Source organism: Mastomys coucha, unplaced genomic scaffold (assembly GCF_008632895.1).
Source record: "Mastomys coucha isolate ucsf_1 unplaced genomic scaffold, UCSF_Mcou_1 pScaffold23, whole genome shotgun sequence".
Classification (NCBI taxonomy): Eukaryota; Metazoa; Chordata; class Mammalia; order Rodentia; family Muridae; genus Mastomys; species Mastomys coucha.
The window spans coordinates 103,112,226-103,135,039 of record NW_022196906.1 but is presented as its reverse complement, the minus strand read 5'-3'; the positions used below and the strand labels follow the sequence as shown (position 1 = coordinate 103,135,039).

General features: G+C 43.4%; 1 protein-coding gene across 1 annotated transcript; it reads left to right on the top strand.

The window, feature by feature from the left end:
* Positions 1-1,039: 1,039 nt before the first annotated feature.
* On the top strand, positions 1,040-17,576 carry LOC116072334 (F-box/WD repeat-containing protein 15-like). The gene is made up of 10 exons (XM_031343744.1): positions 1,040-1,175; positions 1,970-2,007; positions 2,203-2,366; positions 3,551-3,669; positions 10,406-10,615; positions 12,070-12,228; positions 13,102-13,312; positions 14,902-15,080; positions 15,372-15,496; positions 17,417-17,576. Exons 1-10 carry the CDS (start codon positions 1,086-1,088, stop codon positions 17,526-17,528), a joined length of 1,407 nt encoding a protein of 468 aa, XP_031199604.1. The 5' UTR covers positions 1,040-1,085; the 3' UTR covers positions 17,529-17,576.
* Positions 17,577-22,814: the final 5,238 nt, after the last annotated feature.

Here is a 22,814-nt window from a genome sequence, read left to right as displayed (position 1 = left end):
TCATGCTGCCTTGGTTTTGCTGGCCGCTTCACATTCTAACCTCCAAATCTATGGTAGCAAATACAATGATGGGGTTTGCAGTCCTCAAATCTATTTTCAATCTGAATGAGGAGAGAGCAGAGTTTAAAAAGTGAGTCTCTATGTGTATATATACATTTATCCATTTTGTATGTGTCTATATATGTATACACGCATATGTGTGTGGTGTATGTGTCTGTGTGCACTCTATTGTAGTGCTGGGTTCCTTCAGTTATTGTCTCCAAGGACAAAGGAGCGCAGTTAACAATGGTGCAGGACGTAAGCTCTATTCTGTGGATACACAGGAAAAGTTAATTTTAGAGTAAAAATATATTCCAATTTCTGGTTAGTAATATAATCATCATGAACAAAATCAGCATGAGATTTTTTTAATCTATGTTGAAACAAAGTCTCATTCTTTGGCCTAGGCTGGCCTGGAATTCATGTACAGTGCATGTAGAAGTGCTATGTGCATAAGGGTGTGTGTGAACAGAGACCAGCAGTAGACATCAGGTGTCTTCTTTGAACACCCCTTTCTACTAGAGAGCTAAGTACACGAGCACATGATCTGACAGGCTGTGCTGGGGGACAGGTGGGCCCTGCTGATCTAGTTCAGTTCTCAAGGTAGACATGAACACGGAAACCAGATTCCCTACCCCAGTAATTTGGAGCATCCTAATGGGCTTCACATAAGCAATGGAACCTGTTGAAAATTAGTGTGTTACTCGGTATTTTCTAGAAAGTTCTGACACTTGCATCATCAATCAGGGCTGCCCCAGATCATGTGCCTTTGGTCTCCACAGTGCTAGAAAGGGGTTGTTGAGCTCATCTATACAATGAAAATCAGTGTGGAGTGAGTTTAGGTGTGAACACTCTCAGCTGAGTGTAACTGGCTCCAGTGAGTGGGAGCAGGGGGTCAGGCTGAGAGTCTACCCAGCTGCAGCTTGCTCCAGTCAAAGCCTGATGAGCTGAGGGTGGCAATCCTGCTAAATCCTTGGCCAAGCCTTTAAAATCTGAACAAGCTGGGGAGGAGAAAGAAGAGTCAATGTGGACTTAGGCCACATAAGATGGAGATCGATTTGCCTAGTCTGACAATGATGAAAATCTTCTCCTATCTGGATGCCTTCAGTTTGCTACAGGTTGCCCAGGTGAACAAGGTAAAAGCTGAACTCCTCCATTCGGTGCATCCTCCATAAGGCCTCTTTGGCATTTCCCGCTTAGACTTGGAGTCTTGGCTACCCCAGTCTTACACTCACACAGCCTGGCTCCCTCCCTCCCTCCCTCCCTCCCTCCCTCCCTCCTTCCTTCCTTCCTTCCTTCCTTCCTTCCTTCCTTCCTTCCTTCCTTCCTTCCTTCTTTAAACTTACCTTATTCAGACCTTTCTATTCAGCTCTGACACATTAGTGTCTAGGGGACTCAGCTGCTTCCTCTGACCAACAGGAACACCAACCTACACAACCTCAAAGGGATACATCTAGGGCTCATGGGTTAGCATTATCCACCCTGAAGACCTCAAATCTGGTTAAATAAGGCACAAGTGGTGGTGCACACTTGTAATTGAAGCACTTGGTAGGAGGAAACAAGATGATCAGGAGTTTGGGTCAGACTCAAGGACATGAATTTAAGACCAACCCAGGCTACTAGACATCCTATCTCAGAACAGTAACAGTGATAACAAAATTCTGCTAAATGAAAAGAATAAGCTGCTGTGCAGAGATGTGCTGCTGATACATGGTATCCTTGAGACTCATGTCAGACCTTTGGAGACTGGCCCTCCTTCCCCTGAGCCCTCACAAGATGACTTGTGTTTGCTGATGTAAGTCTGTCTAGGCTGGCTGGGCCTGGAGAACTGGGACTGTGTCTGATTAAACTGAGTAGGCCCAGCACAGAACAAACTGGGAGCAGGAGAGGGAGGCAGTTGTTGGTTTAAGGATTCTTTTCTTTCTCATAGAACTGGAATGCACTTGCAAGCAGTGATGTCCTGTGGAGGTAAGGAGAGGGGCAGGGTGGGATGGGAAGAGGGGATGAGATGGGGCAGGAATGGAAGAAGAAGCCTTCTGATTCTGGATCTGGACTTCTGCTGTGTGTGGATGGTTAGTGTATAAAAGTTTCCCACACTGTATTCATGCCTCTAATGTGAGGTGACTGTGGCCAGCCTGTTTGGATTGCAACTGTGCATTGCAGGAAGTTATGTCAGAAGAGATGGTTCTCCTGTGACATGGATACCTTACAGAGCCTGAGCATAGAGACATGGAAGCAGTTCTTCATTTACCGAACAAGGCAAGAACGTGCCAAGTCCCGGGCAAAGCCAGAAGATTTCATTTACAAGGAAATTCCTGCAGAATATGGTATGGGCTCGGATAGCCTAGAAGAGATGCCCACTTGGTTTTTCCCATTCTGTGCATTCCCATTTAATAAGAGGAAGGTACAGGCAGTGGTGGCACACACCTTTAATCCAAGCACTTGGGAGACAAGAGGCAGTTGGATTTCTGAGTTCAAGGCCAGCCTAGTCTACAGAGTGAGTTCCAGACAGCCAGGGCTACACAGAGAAACTCTGTCTTGAAAAAAAAAAAAAAAAAGAGGAAGGTAATTGTAGTTTAACAGGATGGGGCTGCTGTGCTAGCCTCACCATGGAACCAATCTGTGATCTCCTGAGTGCTTGCTCAACATCCTAAAACCAGCCCTATCCTTCCTTTTCCCTTAATGGTTCATACTCTTCCCAGAGGATAGAGAGAAATTAATGGGAAAATTACCAAATAGGCTTTAGTATTTACGTTTTTCAAAAAACTTCCTCGGAACAGTTTTCTGATATAGAGATACTTTTAAATTCCTTACAGTTATTATTTTTAGTGTGTGTGTGCATGTGATGTGTGTATATGGCACAGTGTGTGTAACAGAAGACAACTTTTGTCAGTTCCATTCTCCTGCTGGGAAGAATCTTATCTTTACTATTTGTTTTGAAATGAGGCCTCCCTAGATAGCCGAGGCTAGCCTGGTACTTGATCTGTAGACTAGGCTGGCCTCAAACTCAAGATCTGCCATTTGCCTTCACTGGGACTGGTACATCTTTACACCTGGTTTTTTCTTTTCTTTTCCTTTATTTTCCTCTTCTTTCTTCCTTCCTTCCTTCCTTCATTCCTTTCTTTCTTTCTAAAGACAAGATCTCATGTACCACAAGCTGACTTCAAACCCTTCATGTAACAAATACCAATGACCTTGAACTTTGGATCCTTCTTCCTCCAAATGAGTACCAGTTTATGGTTCATAGGCCTCTAGGAACAGAACTGACCACTCTGCCCACCGAGTTACAGCCCCAGCCCCCGGGACCCATTTTGTATCTATAGAATCAGGTTAATGAGTAAATGTATCTGAACAAATGACCAACCTGCAGTGTCCTTGGCTGCCTCACCTCATCCTTCCCACAGCTGTTGTCCAAGCCTTCTACAAGGCAGAGGGAAATGAAACACTCCTCCTTCAGTTGAGTCGCCCCTCGACTGTCTTGTGTCCACACATTGTTGGGGTTTCCCTGCAGGAGTTCGGACATGTGCATGTTATATCTCAGGAACTGGCTTAACAACAAAAGGACAAGGCAAGTCTGTTGTCTGTATGGTGACTTCTGAGAACAGGATTTCTACCTGGAGTATTCGCGAGGTGAGTCTGGCTGATGAGTAGCAAAAGTTACCCTCATAAGAATTCTGAATTCATGTTTTTGTTGTGGTGGTGATGAGACAGGATCCCCCTGTACAGACCTGGCTGTCCTGGAAGTCCCCAGATAGAGCCACATACTTTGGCTTCCTATGTGCTTGGGTCAAATCATCACATATGATTTTTCCCTCTTCTTACTTTTTTAAATTTTTAGATATAATTATTTTATATGTATGAGTATTCTCTGTGCATATATATATATATATATGTGTGTGTGTGTGTGTGTGTGTAATCCATGTGTGTCTGCTGCCTGTGGAAGTCACAAGAAGGTGTCAAGTCCCTTACAAACTATAATTACAGATTATTGTCAGCTGTGGGCACTGAACTCAGGTCCTGTGCTAAACCATCTCTGCAGGGCTTGTCAGTGTTTCAAAGTTTTCATCATAACTTGTTCTTCTGGTTTGGAACAGGGTTTTACTGTGTGAGAGCCTTAGGGGGGAACTTGCTCTGTAGACCAGGCTGGCCTTGAGCTCTGAGATCTGCTAACTTCTGTCTCCTGGGATCTAAAGAGCATACCATGTGCACCAGGCCCCTTCAGGGTGGTGTTCAAGGCTGCTGTGAATGGGGTGGCTTCCCTGATCCTTCTTCACTTTGTTTATTGCCTTATGGAGTATTATTTTTTTCCTAGTTAACTCTGTAGCCTATCAATTTGCTGGAAGTTTATCTTGGGATCTCTATGGATAGGGTCATAGTGTCTGCAAATGAGGAAACTCTGGCTTCTCTATCCTATTGGCACCTCTTTTGTTTGCTTCTCTTATTTTATCATTCCAGCTAAAACAATACCATATTGAATTAGAGTAGAAAGTGTGGATATACTTGTCTTGTTCCTGATTTTGCTGGAAATGCTTTGGAATTTTTATGATATTTGTTGGAGTACAGTAAAGAAACTGTGGACATTGCTGCTCAATGATATGATAGAGGTTTTTTATTGTAGATATGAGAGAATGGCCACAGGCATCTAGAATAGAGTCCAGAGCCAACAGAGAAAGAAGGAGACTGTGTTGTGTTCTTTAAAATGACCAGGATATGATTTGTAGAGCAAAGTATTGTAAGGTGGGAGGGGTGCCTCGGGAGGCAGGACATGCTGAGGCATCCCTTCCCCTGAGGTATGGGTATCATGATGGGTATAGTGTAGAATAGAGTTTCCTTAGGACATTGGAATGGGAGTTGAGAAGGGAGTAGAAACAAAGAAAGATGGAGAGAGAAAACAGGACAAAGAGAGAGGGGAGAGGAGAGGCTGGTCAGAATATGTGGGGAGAGGGGAAAGAGGGGGAAGGGGAAAGAAGGGAAAAGGTGTTAGGGAGAGAAAAGAGAGATAGGAGGGGCAGAGAGAACAAGAGGGGCAAACAGCCTCTTTTATAGCAAGCCAGTCCTAACTAGCAACAGCCAGTTAACTGTTGGGTGAAGTATAGAAAGAACGCAGACATTCCTCCATTTTGGTTTAATTTAAAAAGGAGAAACTAGAAAGAGGTGATGGTGAAGCAGGAAAAGGATCCTTGTGACCTTTAACTGCTTCTAGCTGACTTTGGGATGTTGTGTCTCTGGGAAACCTAAGAAAATGGGGATGGGGTATTGCTCCAGTCTTAGGAGAACTGGTTGTTTCCTTACTGTCCAGGATCTGTGGACCATCTGTGGGTAGGAAGGGGCAGGTCCAGTAGAAGCATCTGTGTCTGTGAGAGCAGGGGCTGGAGCATCTGTGAGTTGCTTTTCTGGAGCTGTCCTGGATATAAATGATGAGTAAAGGCCTGGACCTAGCAAGATGCTAAAACACTTATATATATATTAGAGGTAGAGAACAAAGTTAAGTACTTTTGGGGGAATACAAAATGTTCTTAGGTGTACATTTGAAGCCCTTAGGGCTTTGAGGTTGGGGAGAGGAGTCCCAATCCCAGGGAACAGGAGAGAAATCACAACCTCTGGAATAGGTAACAGGTGGAAACGTAGGCTATTGATTGGCAGGTGTACTTATCTAGATGGAGTCTGTATGGTCCATGAGAGGTGGATCTGAGTGGGTTTCCTGGAAGTTATAAGTTTACAAACAAGATAAATCTGTTAACAGCATGAACACTCTTGAAGATGAGTTTAGAGAAGACAAAAACCTTTTGTGGACCAGGACAAGCAAGAAGGGATTTTTTTCTTTTATATGGGAGACTGAATGTGTGTGTGTGTGTGTGTGTGTGTGTGTGTACACATATCTATCTATCTATATATACATATATATGTAAATTTATCATAATGAGAAACATTTTTTAAGATTATTTATTATTATTATAAATGAGTACACTGTAGCTGTCTTCAGACACACCAGAAGAGGGTGTCAGATTTCATTATGGGTGGTTGTGAGCCACCATGTGGTTGCTGGGATTTGAACTCACGACCTTCGGAAGAGCAGTCGGTGCTCTTACCTGCTGAGCCATCTCACCAGCCCAATGAGAAACATTTTAACTTTACATTTAAAGGACAAATTAAAGAAAACTTGAAAATTTGACCATGTGAATATGATAGTTGATTATATAGTTTAATATGAGAAACACCTTAAGTCTCTAGTTAAGAATGATAGAGAAAATGTTTGAGGTAAGGGTAACACCAGAGTCAGGCCAGCTGGTGAGAGGTGGAGTAATATTTCTTGACAGGGTCACTGGAGACGCTGCAAGTGGCAATTGTGAGTTAGTTCCAGGGGGTACACATAGCCAGCAATCTTTAAAGCAGCTAGGTTGTGTGACATTAAAGAGTTGGGAGGCCAAGGTCAGGGTCTGTAGCATAAGACAAGAAAAAAAAAAAAAAAAGACAGGTTAGTGTAATTTATAAGGGAGGATGTCAAGAAAGTAATGACCTTTCTGGAGTAGAAGCATGTTTTATGGTGGGTGAGACAAGTCTAGGCCCCTAAGGGCCACAGCTCTAGCTACCTTGTCAGCCTGGTTGTTTCCCTTGGAGACAATAGAGTCATCCATCTGGCGGGACCTGCAGTGAACAATTCCACCTCAATCAACTCAGGCAGAGGTAGTCAGGCCATCAGGCCCAGAAGATGAGATGCTTTTTCCATTGGGAGAGAACATGGGAGAAATGACTCACTTGTCTTAGGCAATAGGAGAGATTTAACTCACCGGGTTTCCTCTGTTTGTTCACAGTTTAGGCCAAGCCCTGGCAGCAGGCATGGGAATGGAGCAGTGTTTCTCAGTGGTTATCACACCACACTATAGACAGTCTTGTCACTATACCCATGTCACTCAGAGATCTTGGAGGGGAGGGGGATTCACTGTCAGGATTTGGAAGTCTCTATTATAGTAAGTTAAGAAATTTAACGTTTCATTTTAGCACATTTATGACAAGATTGAAAGCCAGTATCTATGAAGTATATCTGAGTTAGACAATCTGTATTTGCTTATTTGTTCTAGAATGTATTTAGTAAATAAAAAAGTACATTGTAACATTATGACAGTAGCAAAAACAAGGCTAAAGATACCTTTTGGATGAGGGGAACTGGTTTCAGAAGTTCCTTAGGAATAATGGCTTTTATCTATCTGTCAGAAATCTCGTATCCAGTTTGATCTCATTTCTGGATATTTGGAGTCTTGAGAACTAACATTTACCATATAATATAGGTTAGCTACAAGTTTGTGTGTTAGCGTGCTTTCTGTTGTTGTGTTAAAAGGCCATGGCCAAAAAGTAACTTGGAGGAAAGGACTCACAAGTTACAGTCCATCAGAGGAAGCTGAGGCAGAAAAAAAAAAAAAAAAAAAAGCAGAGGTCATGGAGGGTTGGTCATTCTTTATGGATTGCTCTCCATGGCCTGCTTAGTTATCTTTCTTATACCACCCAGGACCACAAGCCTGGCAGTAGCACTGCCTACAGTGGGCTGAGTCCTCCCACATTGATGATTAATTAAGGAAATACGCTACAGATGTGCCTAGAGGCCATCTGCTGACACGGATGTGGTGGTGATGCCTTCCCTCAATTCACCACCTGTGGTAGTCGGGAGAGCTGGCCCTGACCTTTCATTGGCTGTGGCACTAGGAAAATGGACGCCAACTCCTTGACTGGGCAGCTCAGTGGAGCTCTCCTCTCTTGGGAGGTGGAGCAATTGACACAACTGTTCTTCGTGTGATTCTTTCTCTGATAGCATCTACCAGGATTTGGGGTACCTTACCTAGGAGCTAAACAGAACCAGGTGTGGTTTGCACTGGGCATAGTTCTCCTGGGACCTTCCTGGGCTGTGTGTCTTAGGGGAGGAAACAGGGCTAGAGCTGTGACAGCATTGTCGACCTGGCAGCCGCACACCTGTGTAGGTAGAGAAATCTCTGTTCTCCATGGTCTTGTGACTCTAGAGGCCTATATGATGTCCTGGGAGAGGGATGGTTGAGACCCTAGTACCAATGGGAAAGAAAACAGGACTGTCCATGCCTGTGGTTTTTAAGGATCTTACTCATGGCTCGTCTCAGCGTTATGATACCGGATTCCCACTGTGTAGTGCTGGCTGGTTTATGCAAGAGTTTTTTCTCTTCTGTACTCCAACTTGATAGTTGGCCAGCTGCTAAGCCATTGAAAGGGAAAACAGGGTGAATACTGGTAAATTTAATGTGTGTTTCTTCAGTCTCCTTTGTTCTCTCAAGAATTTTTTTTATTTTAAAAGGTTAAAGAGCCTAATGGAGTGAACATTAATCCATTCATTAAGTTGGTGGTTCTGTTAGTCTGGGAGAAGTTGTTACCCTGTAGTCCTAGCTCTCCTGGAACTATGTAGACCAGGGTAGGCTCCAAATCAACAGATCTGCCTGCCTCTGCCTCTTGAGTGCTGGGACTAAAGGGGTGGCCCAACACGCCTAGCAAAGGGATTATTATTTTGTTAGGCAGGGTCTCAATGTTTATAAACATTGTCTACTACAGCAAACTGAAAATTTAACATAATGAACAGGATGATCTTGTGGTTGGAGGTTTTGGGGGTTTTCTTTGTTTTTGTTTTAGGTGGTTGGGAGGAGGCTCTTTAGGACAATATCAGGCTGTCCCACAGTTCACTCTGCAGTCCAGGCTGGCCTCGGACTCATGAGGACCCTCCTACCTCTGCCTCCTAAGTGCTAGGCAGAATTCTGTGGTGCACCATCATCATACTTAGCAGAGGAATCGAGGAGTGGAGTGTGACCTCAACCTCGTGAGAGTGAGTCATGTGCTACCTGTTAGTAAGGCCTTGAACAGGTTGCCTTTCAAAGGTATTAAAAAGGAAGTCACATTTAGTGAAAGAGATTGACTCAAAGGGGAGATTACATTTAGAGGGAAGGAGAAGCTATTAATAATTTTCATGCAAATGGATCTAGGTAGGGCTTAGAAATGGCTATATTGATAGCTGCCACTAATATTTTACTAAAGTTACTTATGCTTTCTGCTTGTTTTAATCAATGGTGATGCTGGTGGAGTGTGTGTGTGTCTGTGTTTTATGTGTATGTGTATGTTATTTAAAAAAAACACTTATTTATTTTATTTGCTCTATCAGAATGTTCACTTGCATGCCCAAAGATGGCATCATATCCCATTATAGAGGGTTGTGAGACTCCATGTGGTTACTGGGAATTGAACTCAGGGCCTTTGGAAGAGTGCTCTTAAACACTGAGCCATTTCTAATGCCCTTTGATTTTATTTTTTATACTAAATGGAATCCAGCAAGAGAAACCTCATTTGCAATGTATAAGATGATAAAAGAACCAGTTATGGAATTGATTCATTGTGAATAGGTTTGTTCCATATGTTGTAAAACTTAATACTGCCAGAAATGGTGGCCCAGGCCTTTAACTCCAGCACTCAGGAAGCAGAGGCAGGTGAGTTTGAAGCCAGCCTGGTATACATAGAGAGTTTCAGGAGAACCAGGGGTATAGAGTGATCTCGTGACCATGTCTCAAAACAAAACCAAACCTAGCCCGACTAGAAGGGACGATAGGTAGGTGCTCCCTGCTTGCAATGGCTCTGAGCACAGGGCCATGATTGTGCTGCATACATGTTTGCGGGAGTTGGTTCTCCACCTCCATGTGGTTCCTGGGGATTGACCTCCTGTCATCAGGTTTAGTGGCAGGTGCCCTTCCCTGCTGAGCCATCTTGGCAGCCATGATCTTCTTTCTGGTCTGTATAGTGAATGTGTGCTCGCCTCTGAGCATAATGCACGTGTCCTGTTTTCCTGTCCACTCCTGCCCCGAATAATCTAGATGTTTGTGTTTTTTCTTTGTGTTTTTTTTTTATATTTATAAATAGGTATTCTCCCTGCATGCATGTCCTTCTGAGGGAGTCAGATGCCCTGGAACTGGAGTTACAGACAGTTGTTAGCTGCCATGTGTGTGCTGGGAACTGAACCCAGATCCTTTGGTTAAGAACAGCGGGTGGTCTTAACTTCTGAGCCATCTCTCCAGCCCTTTATTTCTTGTTCTTTTTTGAGACAGTCTTGTAATGTAGTCCCAACTGGCTTGCAACTTGACATTATAGACCAGACTGGCCTCAAGCTGCTAGTGACCTTCCTGCCTTTGCCTCCCAGGGCTGGGATTCTAAGCATGTTCTACCATGTCCAGTGAGGGATGCTTTGAACTTTCATATTCTTTTCTTCTAAGTAAGAAGGGGTTCCAGTCTGTACGAGGCTTCCAAATAAAGCTGGTGGGTGAACACAGTTGAGCTAGAGGTGCTCAGACATGACGATGCTCTCGTTCTCCAGGGCGTTATGACCTGGGTAAGCCCAGAACAGCCAGCCAGTATCAAGCTGTTGACTACCCTCCCTGAGATGCACATGGCCGTCACTGTAGATATAGAATCAACTATCAAACTGTGGGACTGTCAGAGCAGGGAAGCTCTGGCAACTAATGGCCTGTTCTCTCCCTGTCAATCACTGAAAGCTGTCTTTACAAAGGATGGCCCGATTGTCTTGGTAAGTGACCCCCAAATCTGGTATAGTCACACCAAACAAAACACTTGTCAATTTGAGGTTCCATTACTGTCAAATCTCAACTTGCCTTCTTGGAACCTCTGCAAACCCTGAGAGTCAATCACAGAATACCATAAACTTAGCCATCCCTTGGCCTTTGAACTAATTCATGTACATTTCCTTAAGCTATTCTCTTAAAAATATCATTTTAAAATTCTTTTCTGGTATTTAAGGAGAGATTGCTCATTGGGTAGCAGTGTTTGCTGTACAAGCATGAAGACTTGAGTTCAAATCCCTGACACTCACATAAAAAGTGGGATGTGGCTAAATATCCCTGTAAGCTCAGTGTTGTTGGGGATGGAAACACAAAGTTCACTGGGACAAGAGGTTAGCTAGCCAAGCTAGCATACATCCAGGTTCAATAAGAGACTTTCATTAAATCAGGAGAAGTGTGACCTAACAGGATATCTGGCATCCCTCTCTGGCTTCCATGTATGCCCAAATATGTAATCTACATATACATACATAAATATACATATAACATGCACACAAACATGCACACACAATATTTCTAAGTGATTTCACATCCTCTTTTCCTTGAAATGTTTATTACCGCAGAACTCATGAATTTGGGAGAACACAATAGAGATAAAAATGTGAATTTTATCAGATATTGAGGAAAAGGATAATATTGATATCCCAGTGAGTCCTGGGGAAGAGTGATTTAGGGCTTGGAACATCTTTACACATACCCTACCTCATGTGTTTGAGACAGAGTCTCATTATGTAGTCCTGGCTGGCCTAGAACACATTGTGTAGACTAGGGTGGTCTAACTACAGAAATCAGAATGCCTCTGCCTTCTGAGTGTTGGCATTAAAGACATATGCTACCATGCCCTACAAAAGTTTCTTTAAAAAACCTCCTGCAGGGCATGGTGGTGCATGTCACACATGCAGGTGAATCTCTTTGAGTGTGAGGACAGCCTGGCCTGCAGAGTGAGTTCCAGGATATCCAGGGATACACAGAGAAATCCTTTCTCAAAAAACCCAAAAGGAAAAAACTATTTTGTGTGTGAATATTTGCCTACATGTGTGTCTATTTATCATGAGCATGCTTGGAGACCAGAAAAAGCCATTGGAGCCCCTAGGATTGAACCTACAGACAGACAGACAGACAGACAGACAGACACACACACACACACACACACACACACACACATCTCTCCCTCTCTCTCTTGCTCAGTTACTCGATGCACAATTACCCACTGAGTCATCCCCCAGGTCTAGAGAGTCTTATTCCATGGGATCAGCGCAGACACTCTGTGAGGCAGGCTGCTCAGAGCTTTGGCTCTTGTTACTGGACTTGAAGACACAGTGGTGTATCTCAGAGCAGATAACACTGCTTCCTCCATGCTTAACCTTTTCCCACTGACCGGGTGCCTGTGCTCTGATTTCAGGCAGGCGATACCTCGGGTAACCTCTACATCTTTAGGATTCCTGACTTACACCTCATTTCCAGAGTCAATGTATTCCCATACGGTATCAATGAACTCTACTGCTCTCCTCAGAAGAAATGGGTCTTTCTGAGTAAGAAGCACCCACATATCTTGCCAAAGGTAGGTTCTGTTCTAGAAACTCCAGGGTGAAGGTGGGAGACAGTGGGAAGGTCCAGCCCTGAGGGAGGTCCAGGCAGACCATTCCTGCTCTCCTAAGCGCTATCATAAGAAAAGCCATTCCTACAGTCAGGAAAAATATATGCACTTGGAATCAGTCAGGTGACCAGTCACAATGGTAAATGTCTATTAGTGAAGTGTTCTTAAAATGTGGCTCAGCCAAAGGATGAAGCCAGGTGAAATAACAGTCACCAAAAAGCTTTGCTGGCCCCAAACTCAAAGCAATTCTCTACCACTGACTGACATGCTCACCAGGGGCTGATGGATTTCAGATAAGTGCTACCACACCCAGTACTCTATATACTGCCTTCTCTCATAACAGCCAGCTCTCTGGTGCCTGGTTCTTAGGTAAGAGATGGTCTACCCAGAGGCCAAGGACTCCTCAGAGCCCAAGCATATTTATTTGGTTTTATTCATCGATATACGTTCAATGCAGCCACAGCCTGGGATACAGTATGGCCATCTCAATGCCTCATTTTACAAAATAGTACAGGATAGCCCTGGACTGGTCCCTCTGTGCATGGAAAATGTGCTTCACCAAGTTCTGCCTGATGTATCCATTGTGGTAGGATGACTGAGGCACTCTTTTACCTGGGTCAGAGACTCCATTCTGTCTCTGAATATGATGGGAGTGGCAGGAATAGGGTGAGTTATTCTGACCCTGAGTGGGAGCAATGACTGCTCTGCCCTGTCCTGGGTGAAGAACAGATGTGGCCACTCCTGGGTTTCTTTAGAAAGCCCCTTGTCTGGAGTGTGCAGGCACCAGGCTGCAGAGATTTACTCTTCATTGATTCCATTGGGCAATACTCTCTGCAGGTGTTTTACACGAGGAGCTTACTGAGGACATCAGAATTCTCTGCCCCTCTGTCTACAGTTCTCAAATTTTCATTGTGCCAAAGAGCCTTCTGGACCCCAAGAAGGGAAGACAGGATAACCCTGATGTCCATACATCGCCCCCAAAAAATCACAAAGTTTATCACATTTGATATGAAGCTAGAAGAGAATGGGAACAATATAATTGTAACAGGTAAACCTTAGAAATTTCTCCATCCAGACATGATGGCACAAGCCCAAAATCAGGAGAGTGAGTCGGGAAAGCTTCATAAAGGGTGCTGTCTCACAAACAGAAAAGATGGAGCTGACAAGATTGTTTAGCATGTGTACATGCACTCAAACACTCATGCAGATGTGTGCATATACCCATGCAGATGTGTATACATACACTCACCCCCACACACATACACGGATACAATTAAGAGCATAACAGCAAAAGGCCAAGCATGGTAGTGCACACTCAGGAGGAGACACAGGCAGATCTCTCCAGGTTCGAGGCGAGCCTGGTCAATGCAGTGAGTACCAGGTTAGCCAAGGTTAGCCAAGGATGCATAGTGAGACCTTGTCTCAAAAACAACAAACCCCAAATGACAAGCAATGAGGAACTATATTGTGGGGTGGCAAAACGGCTGAGGACAGTTGTTCTCTACCTATGGGTCATGACCCCTATGGCAAATTTCTATCTTCAAAAATAAATACTTAAATCATGGATCATAACAGGAGCAAAATTACCGTTATGAAGTAGCAATGAAATGAAATGATAGTAATTTTATGTGTGGGGTGACTCCTCACTGCCACATGAGAACTGTATTAAAGTTCAGTAGGAAGCACTGAGAAGGTAGAGAAGGTCTAGCTTAGAGGATGGAGACACTTAACTATCAAGTCTGACAACCTAGTTCAATTCCTGAGGTACCACATGATGGAGGACAGATCAAAATCCCTCAAGTTGTCCCTTGATCCCCACATGTGTATTTGCAGCATGAATACCGACACAAACATAATAATGTAAAAGCAATTTTTAAAAGAAATCCCAATTTCTCCTGTGTCTCCTGCAAGAGCTCATGGAAAGTTATAAATACTTGTTTTGTATTTTTAGTCTTTGAAGACAGGGTTTCTCTGTGTAGCCATGGCTAACCTAGAACTTGACCTGTAGACCAGGCTGGCCTTGACATTGGAGATCCCCTGGACTGTGCTGTGACTGTGGATCACCATATGATGATGCTCCATTTGATGGTTTTGTAAAGGGAGCAGGAGGCTACTGGGCGAGATGTGAACTTGTGCTGGTTTGATGGTCACTAAACTACACAACTATGGATTTCTCTGCAGACATGTTTCCATTTCTGTCATGCACTAGGGACTGGGTTCTACTGTCCTTCCCCAGTGCAGTAGTCTTTCCAATGTTTGAGCTACTGACTGGCCACCCTGACCCTATGTCTTTCCTGCCTTTCTGTGGCCAAGGACATGGACATGTCAGACCAATGGGCTGTTTTCATTGTCTCTATCAGACTAGCATGCCATGGAAGGAGCGAAATGCTTTTTACTAAGCATTAAGGATTTTGTTCTTAGCTGGGCAGTGGTGGCCCACACCTTTAATCCCAGCACTTGGGAGGCAGAGGCAGGCGGATTTCTGAGTTTGAGGCCAGCCTGGTCTACAGAGTGAGTTTCAGGACAGCCAGGGCTACACAGAGAAACCCTGTCTCAAAAAAAAAAAAAAAAAGTATTTTGCTCTTGCTTAAATGATTGAAAAAAATTGACTGTGTATTTTCTGTTTGTTTGGAACAGGACGTTTCTTGGCAAGCTTCTCGTTGCCAGAACGTAAGGGAAGACCAGAATGGTTCGGAGTTAGTGCTCAGGAGGTGATTGTTTGTTCAACTGCATCATCTCTCTTGCTCTTCCGCATGGACGGCACCCCTTTGCAGACAGTTCAGTACTGCCCAGAAGAGATCTTGAGACTGTGGGTGGTACGTTTGGAATGTTTGCCCTGGTTGATTTAAAAAAAAAAATAGATTTATATTTTTTCAAACTTCACACTGTTGGAGTGTGTGTATGTGAATTTGTACCTGAATGATCACTTGCAGAGGCCAGAGGCCGACTTCCTGGAGTTATTCTCTCTCTTTCCACCTTTACATGGGCTCAGAGCACCAGGCTTGCTCAGCAAGTGCCTTTACCTGATGAGCCATCTCCCAGGCCCTGTCCCTGTCTCTTGATCTGATATTGACTCCAGCCTACTCACATTTGGGTGTTCTTTGAAGGACCCCCTTCATGTCATCGTCACCTTTATTGATGGCTCTTTGGAAGTGTATGCGTGGGAGGAGAGAAGCCCAGAGCTCAGGAGGTGTTATCGGCTGCGAAACAGGAGACATCTGCCACCTCAAAGGTAAGCTCTGCTTCTTGACTTAAACTGGACATTAATTTCAAAACATTTCTGGAACTGGAGAGATGGCTCAGCAGTTAAGAGCTCTGGCTCCTCCTCCAGAGGACTTTGGTTCAATCCCCATCATTCACATGGCAGCTGACACCTGTCTGTAACTCCTGTTCCAGGGGATCTGACTGACACCTTCACACCAATGCATTGAAAGGAAAGTTAAACATATTGAAATGTTCTATGTAAAAATGCATTTTAAAAAGGGAAATGAATTTCCTATAAAAAGGTATGTCTAAATGTATGATCTCCAGCTTCACACAGACAGACATTGTGCTGTGTATGTGTAATATTTAAGAAGTAAAGACAGGAAGATCAAGAAGTTCAAGGTCACCTTCTGCTATTTAGGAAGTTTGGCAGTCAGACTGGGTTCATTGCAAAACCATCACAAACAAACAAAAATAGGAACTGACTAAGCTCATAAGGAACTGGTAGTTGTTTAATGTATTTGGGCTTGATCTGCTCTTGACTCTTTGTAGACTTAGCAATTTGGAGAAGGTATTTTGTCTTTCTTGTGCTGGGGGAGTGAATCCGGGTTCTTGTACATGTAAGGGATTAACTCTGATAATGAACTTTATTCCGAAACTTCAGGGAGTTTTGCTGTGTCCTCCACGTGCCAGGTGGAGGGAGCTAGGGGTGCCATTTCTACCACCTCAGCACAATGGAGAATACGGGTGTGGATGACAGGTTTTGGCTAGAGTCTGTAAGGCCACGGCAGGAGGCTGTGTACTTGACCAGGGCAGTCCAGACACTTATGAGCTCTTGAGTGATCCAGTAGAGGTTTCCCTCAGTAGTAAAGAACAGAATGATTGACATGTGTTCCACCATCTCTATGCCCCCTAGTGGGAAGGGGATGCATTGCTATATTCACTCTGAGTGGACCTACTTTGGCTAAGGGAGCAAGATTCAATTTTAAAATAAATTTACAAATTAAAATCTTTGTTTTTTTTCCTGAGACAAGGTCTTACTATATAGCCTAGACTAAGCTCAAACTGTCTCAAACTCTGTCAATTCTCTGGCCTCAGCCTCCCAAGTTGAAGTGATTTCTAGGTATGTGGCATCACACTGGCTTCTCTCTCTGTTCTTAAGGTAGATAATGTACTGAACAATTGAGAATTGAGAAATGTTGAAGAGGTCTATTGCAGAAGACTAGGATTGGATCTCATGCTATGAATGACAGTCCTCCTTTGCCAATGTGCTCAGTTCCTCAAAATTAACCTGAGATGGCTCAGCAGTTTAGGCAATTGCCACCAAGCCTGACAAGTTCAGTCTCTGGATCCCCCCCGGTGAAGGGAAAGAACCGATTTCCACGAGATACTATCTACACACTCCATGCATAGAAGCGTATGCATGTACTCGGGGACACATACCTACAGGCACACATAGGCACACACACCCAGGTATGCTGGTGCACAGGCACACACACACATGTATGCTGTCACATATGCACACACACCAGCATGCACACATAGGCAAGTTCCCACTCAGATACACACAGGTACACACACACAGAGGCATACACATGCATGAGTACACACACACATACACACATACATACATGGCACATAAATATATTTTATCTTATTTTATGTATATAAGTATACTTTAGATATCTTCATGCACACCAGAAGAGGGCATTGGATCCCATTACAGATGGTTGTGTGCTAACATGTGGTTGTGGGGAACTGAACTTGGGACCTCTGAAACAGCAGTCAGTACTCTAAACCACTGAGCCACCTCTCCAGCCCCTGATAAATAAGTATTTAAAAGTTTTAAACAGATTCAGGACTGCAATGAAAAGAGTCTTTAATTATCAGTTCATAAACCTCACTCCCATTCGAATACTGACATCTTGTTTTTTTTCCCCTTTGACAGCCTCATTAACAAAACACTATGTGACGATGTGAGCATAATTCGAGTGATGCTAAATCGTGCCACCCCCTGCTTTCTGATGGCATATATCTTGAAATCTGCTCTTAGCAACTGAGTGGGCTGGGTACCCTTTTCCTCAGTGATAATAAACTTCTATTTGCAAGCACAGGCTGGTGATTTCAGTGTTGCTGAGAAGTGAAGAGGCCAAATGTGGCAGTGCACACCTTTGAGCCAGACACTGGGGAGGCAGAGGCAAGTGAAAGATCTGAATTCTGAGGCCAGCCTGGCCTACAGAGCTAGTTCCAGGCCAACCAGGGCTACATCACGAAAACCTATCTCTGAAACAAACACTGTAGCTAAATGTACAAGCCATTTGGCTATGAGAGCTGTCATTTCATTTCATAGGATTGAATCAGATGACCAGGCCATGTGGGCAGCTTATCACTGCAGAAGCCATGAGGCAAACTAAAATTTAAAAAGATCTTTTTTGAGACTATAATTTTCCATTTTCCTCCTTCTTCCTTTTAACCTTTCCATATACCTCTCCTCACTGTTCTCTTGAATTCTTGACCTCCTTTTTTTTTCCTCAAACCACTTTTTAAATCAAGGGCACATGGGCTGGAGAGATGGCACTGCAGTGAAGACCACTGTCTGCTCTTCCAGAGGACCTGGGTTCAGTTGCTAGCACACAGACAGTAACTAACAACTGTCTATACCTCCAGTTCCAGGGTATATGTTCCCTTCACACAGACATACAAATAGGCAAAACAGCAACACACCTAAAATATTTTTTTAAAAAAAGAAAGAAAAGAGAAAAAGAAAAAAAAATAATTACTAAAAGCCAGGTGGTAGCGGAGCACACCTTTAAGCCCAGCACTAGAGAGTCAGCCAGAACTGACTTCAAGCCAGCCTGGTTTACAGAGTGAGGTCCGGGACAGTCAGGGCTATGTACATATATCTGCACAGAGAAATCATGTCTTGAAAAACCTTAAAATGGAAAATTAAAGTTTAATTGAGCTTATGGTTTAAAAGGATTAGAGTCGATAGGGTGGAGCAAAGGCCTGAAGGCAGGAACAGTGGAGCATGCACATCCTGACCTACAAATAGGAGGCAAAGAGAAACCATGGGAATAACAAGTCTTTCTAAACCTCAAAGCCTGGCCACAGTGACACAACCCCTCCAACAGAGCCACACCTCCTAATCCTTCCAATATAGTTCCACCAACAAGGGGCCAAGCTTATGGGAGCCATTCTCATTCAGATTCCCACACATGCACACACATGCACACACATGCATACCACACAAACATGCAAAGAAAGAAAGTCCAAAGCTAAGCCACTTGAGGGGCAAAGGAAAGGAGTTCTCAACCATACAGGGAGCTCAAGGCTAACCTGGGTTTCATGACACTGCCTCTCAAAAGGAAGAAAACCAAGGGACTAGAGACAAGGCTTGGCAGTGAAGACCAGAGCTGCTCTTCCAGAGGACCCAGGTTCAATTCCCAATACCCTCAGGGCAGTTCACAACTGACAATCCAGTCCCAGGGATCCAACCCCCTCTTCTGGCCTCTGAGGAAACTACATGCTTCTGGTACATGTTCAGGCAAAGCAAACTTATACATACATACATATATACATATATACATACATACATACATGCATACATACATGCAGGCAACACAAGCTCCCTGGTTGCCTATAGTAAGTGTGGTGTATGCCTGGAGTCTCAACTTTCAGGAGGCTGAGTCTGATCACAGGGAGTTCAAGGTAGCTTAGATTGTGTGATAAAACCCTTCCTCAAGTAAGTAAATAAGGCTACATGGCTAAAAAAAAAATTTCTGAGTTGGGGAATGAAAATATTATCAACTGAAAATAGGAGGCAAAACAAGACAGTGTCTTCATAGAATTTTAATGAATTTCATAATAAAATTAAGTGTTTTGTGCCCTTCCCCCATCCTTGAGCAGGCTAGACAGACTGTGAGTGCTTGCCACAATGGATTTTATAAACTAGGTGGAATTGTCTGCCTTGCTGCACCTGCGAATTCCTACAGGAACTTAGAGGAATAGACTACCAGCTGAGCTTTCTTTACAACATAATCCAGCTGAAACAAAGGATGGGTTTTGTGGTCTGCCCTTTATAAGATGGAGCTGCAGAATTAAACTTTGAGGCTTGATCAGAACCTTGTCTTGGATCTCTCCTTCTCTCACACCCCACCCTTTTTCATTTCCAGCCCCTCTTTCAGGTAAACCCAGTTTTCCATGGCTGCTCAACAGCTATAGGTGGTGCCTGAACGAGGGGTCTGAAAATGCAGTGACCCACTGAGAAGCGTTGTCTTGGGTTGGGCTCCATAGAAAACAAAGGAAAGTAACAATATCCTGAACGCTAAGCAATGAAGAGCATTAATGCTATTGCTAGGTATAAAGTTTATTTTTCGGAGGCTGCTGTTGAAGGAGGTGCATTTAAGGGGGATACTGCTAGACTAAAGCAGTGTTGACCAGATGCTGATTTCACCTAGGGGTGACAGCATGCTGGGACAGGGGAATTCTATATAGGCATTTATCTGCAGCTAAGAGCTCCATCAGGAAAGAGGAACAAGGTTTAAAATACAGATATTAGAAAAATTCATAGCTCAAGTAGATTTATACTTCCCAGAAGTAGGAGAGAGAGAGAGAGAGAGAGAGAGAGAGAGAGAGAGAGACAGACAGACAGACAGACAGACAGACAGACAGACAGAGAGGCAGAGAGAGGCAGACAGAGAGACAGAGAGACAGAGACAGAGAGGCAGTGAGAGAGACGGGGAGAGAGAGATGGGGAGAGAGAGAGACAGGGAGAGGGAGAGACAGAAACAGAGACAGGCAGAGAGAGGCAGAGACAGAGACATGCAGAGACAGAGAGAGACAGAGAGAAAAAGGGAGGAAAAGAGGTAGAGGCAGAGAGAGGGAGAGAGAGAGGGAGAGAGAATAGGTTTCAGAAAAGCAGTTGTCCCCTGTCCAGGACGCGTTAGCAAAATAATGGATATAAACTATTTCAGAGCTCTTCTAGGGACAGTTGGAAATTGTGAGATGTCCTGCTTCCTCTCTGGATCCTGCTGGAGACATCCTTAGTTCTGGTTAAATCTAGATCCCCTTGGGACATCAAGTTCTCTTTCCTCTGTCTATTGTCTGTCCTTGGTGCACCAGTCTGTCCATGTGTGTCAATTTATGTCTATTTTTGTTTCATTGTTTGAATGATTGTTGTTCTGTGTTTCATATTGAAAAGAAAAAATGGTTAGAACTTTATATGCTGGCTATACACCCCTCTCTTTAGTTTAACTTGTTTAGAACACAGTCTCAATTTGCACAGCAGAAACTGATAAGTTACCCTGCACTGTAGCTGCGAGCCAAGCACATCTGGAGACAAGGTGCTTTTCCTCTTGAAATTACAGCTAGAAAGGATAAGAAGATTTTGTTTGGTCTAAATATATAAGACATGTGTAGTCATGCTTGTTTCCAACTGGTTTTAATGAATATGTTCTGCGTGTCTTGTTTATAGCGTATTGGCTTATAAGTTATTGCATATGATTAGAAATCTGTAACACTGGTAACAGAGTTAGCTTAAACCTGGTAACTCAGGGTTAGAGTCATTCCAAACAACAGCATGTGGCATGAGCCAACCCAGGAAAAAACAGGTCACTAAAGATATTTCTAAATTGGGATAATATTTTTTTTTGTAATTCTTATTCTAGAAACTAGATTTATAAAGGAGAGGATTTAAAACAATGTCTCTGTAATGTGGTAGTGAAAGCTGCACTGTCATGCATTCATATATAAGAACTGGCAGTCAAACTTTGTAATGTGAAAGTAATGCTCTTGGTATTGATTTTAAAGAGAATGCATTGTTTACACTGTTAAAAATTGGGTTTTGTTTTTCAAAATTATGGTTATGCTCGAATATTGCAAAAGAAACTCAAAAATTATAGTTAAACTGCCAGTGTTCCATGGGCTGCAGTTTGCAGTTGGATCACAGGCTCAGGATTTTTAACTCACCCATATTTGCAATAAAGAAAAAAAACCAAGCAAGTAGATATGATTGCAAGAGTAACAAAAGAGTTTAAAATTGCTGTAGTACAGTACTGGCCTGCTGCCCCTTTTACACAAACTTTATCAGATACAGTGGTAGAAGCAAATTTGACTCCTCAAAATAGAAAGGAGATCTCAGTGGGAGTTTATCTGGGATCAAATAAGGTCCTCATGAACTGCTTCATGAATTTGTGGATAGACTGCTAAAAGCAGCTGGCAGAATTTTTGAAGACCTTCAGGCAGGAGTTCCTTTTGTTACATAATTGGCTTATGAGAATGCCACACAGCCGCACAGCCATACAAAGCAGAGAGAGACTTATTTGGATACATTCGTCTTTGTACAGAAATTGGACCCTCATGCAATCAGGGTCTGGGTATGGCTGCTTTCGCAGCACCAAAGTGATAAGGAATGTTTTAAGTATGGGGGTATAGATCGTTTTAGGAAAGACTGTCCAAAAACAGAGGCATACATAGGCAGCAGAATCACTCCCCTGGAATCTGTCGTCGGTACAGGAAGAGGTATAACTGAGCCAGGCCTCAGGAAATAGGCCCAGATTGGGAACGTTTACAACTGAGTTAAGTCAAAGCGCAGAGTGGACTCAGGGGAGGCTTATGTGGCATGCCTTTAGTCTTTGTCCTCCTGACTAGCCCCTAGAAAGGTGTTCACCAGACCTGCTAACAGGAGGATTGCTGAATTTGCTTTACTTCCTTTGCATCCCCTACTTCCCAAATTTGTTAAAGGTAAGAGAGGACAAGGTGGCTTTGTATCCTCTGATGTGTACTTTGTTCAATCTATTATTAGTAAGAGATCTAACCTTAAATTAATAATTGAAGAAAAAACTTTGAAGGATTAATAGACACTGGAGCTGATGTACTCACTCACCTCCAAGGGATTGGCTATTCCAATAATCCAAAACAAAGTTCCAAACTGAAGACTTATGAAAGATTAATGAAACTAGGGACTTATGAAGACATTATAACCTGGCCTACCTACTCCAGCTGCCGTTCCAAAATATAGATATAAAATTATTATAGATTCAAAAGATTGGTTTTATACTATTCCTTTGCATCCTGATGATTGTAAAGGGTTTGCTTTTAAAGAGCTTGTATTATTTTTTCTGAGACAGGGTTTCTCTGTGTAGCCTTGACTGTCCTGGAACTCACTCTGTAGACCAGGCTGACCTCAAACTCAGAAATCCACCTGCCTCTGCCTCCCATGGGCTGGGATTAAAGGTATATGCCACCACCGCCTGGCTAAAAGCTTGTAATTTTAAAGAACGCATCAAGCAATAGATATCATTGGAAATGGCTAATAGCCCTAATTTGTGTAAAAAAAATCTTTTTTA

Excerpts from the sequence above, each read along its gene's own strand:
- LOC116072334 (XM_031343744.1), top strand. The coding sequence starts at position 1,086 with ATGGAGATCGATTTGCCTAGTCTGACAATGATGAAAATCTTCTCCTAT. Across the intron at positions 2,367-3,550 it reads GGAAATTCCTGCAGAATATG|GAGTTCGGACATGTGCATGT; the intron begins GTATGGGCTCGG and ends GTTTCCCTGCAG. Across the intron at positions 15,081-15,371 it reads AGATCTTGAGACTGTGGGTG|GACCCCCTTCATGTCATCGT; the intron begins GTACGTTTGGAA and ends TGTTCTTTGAAG.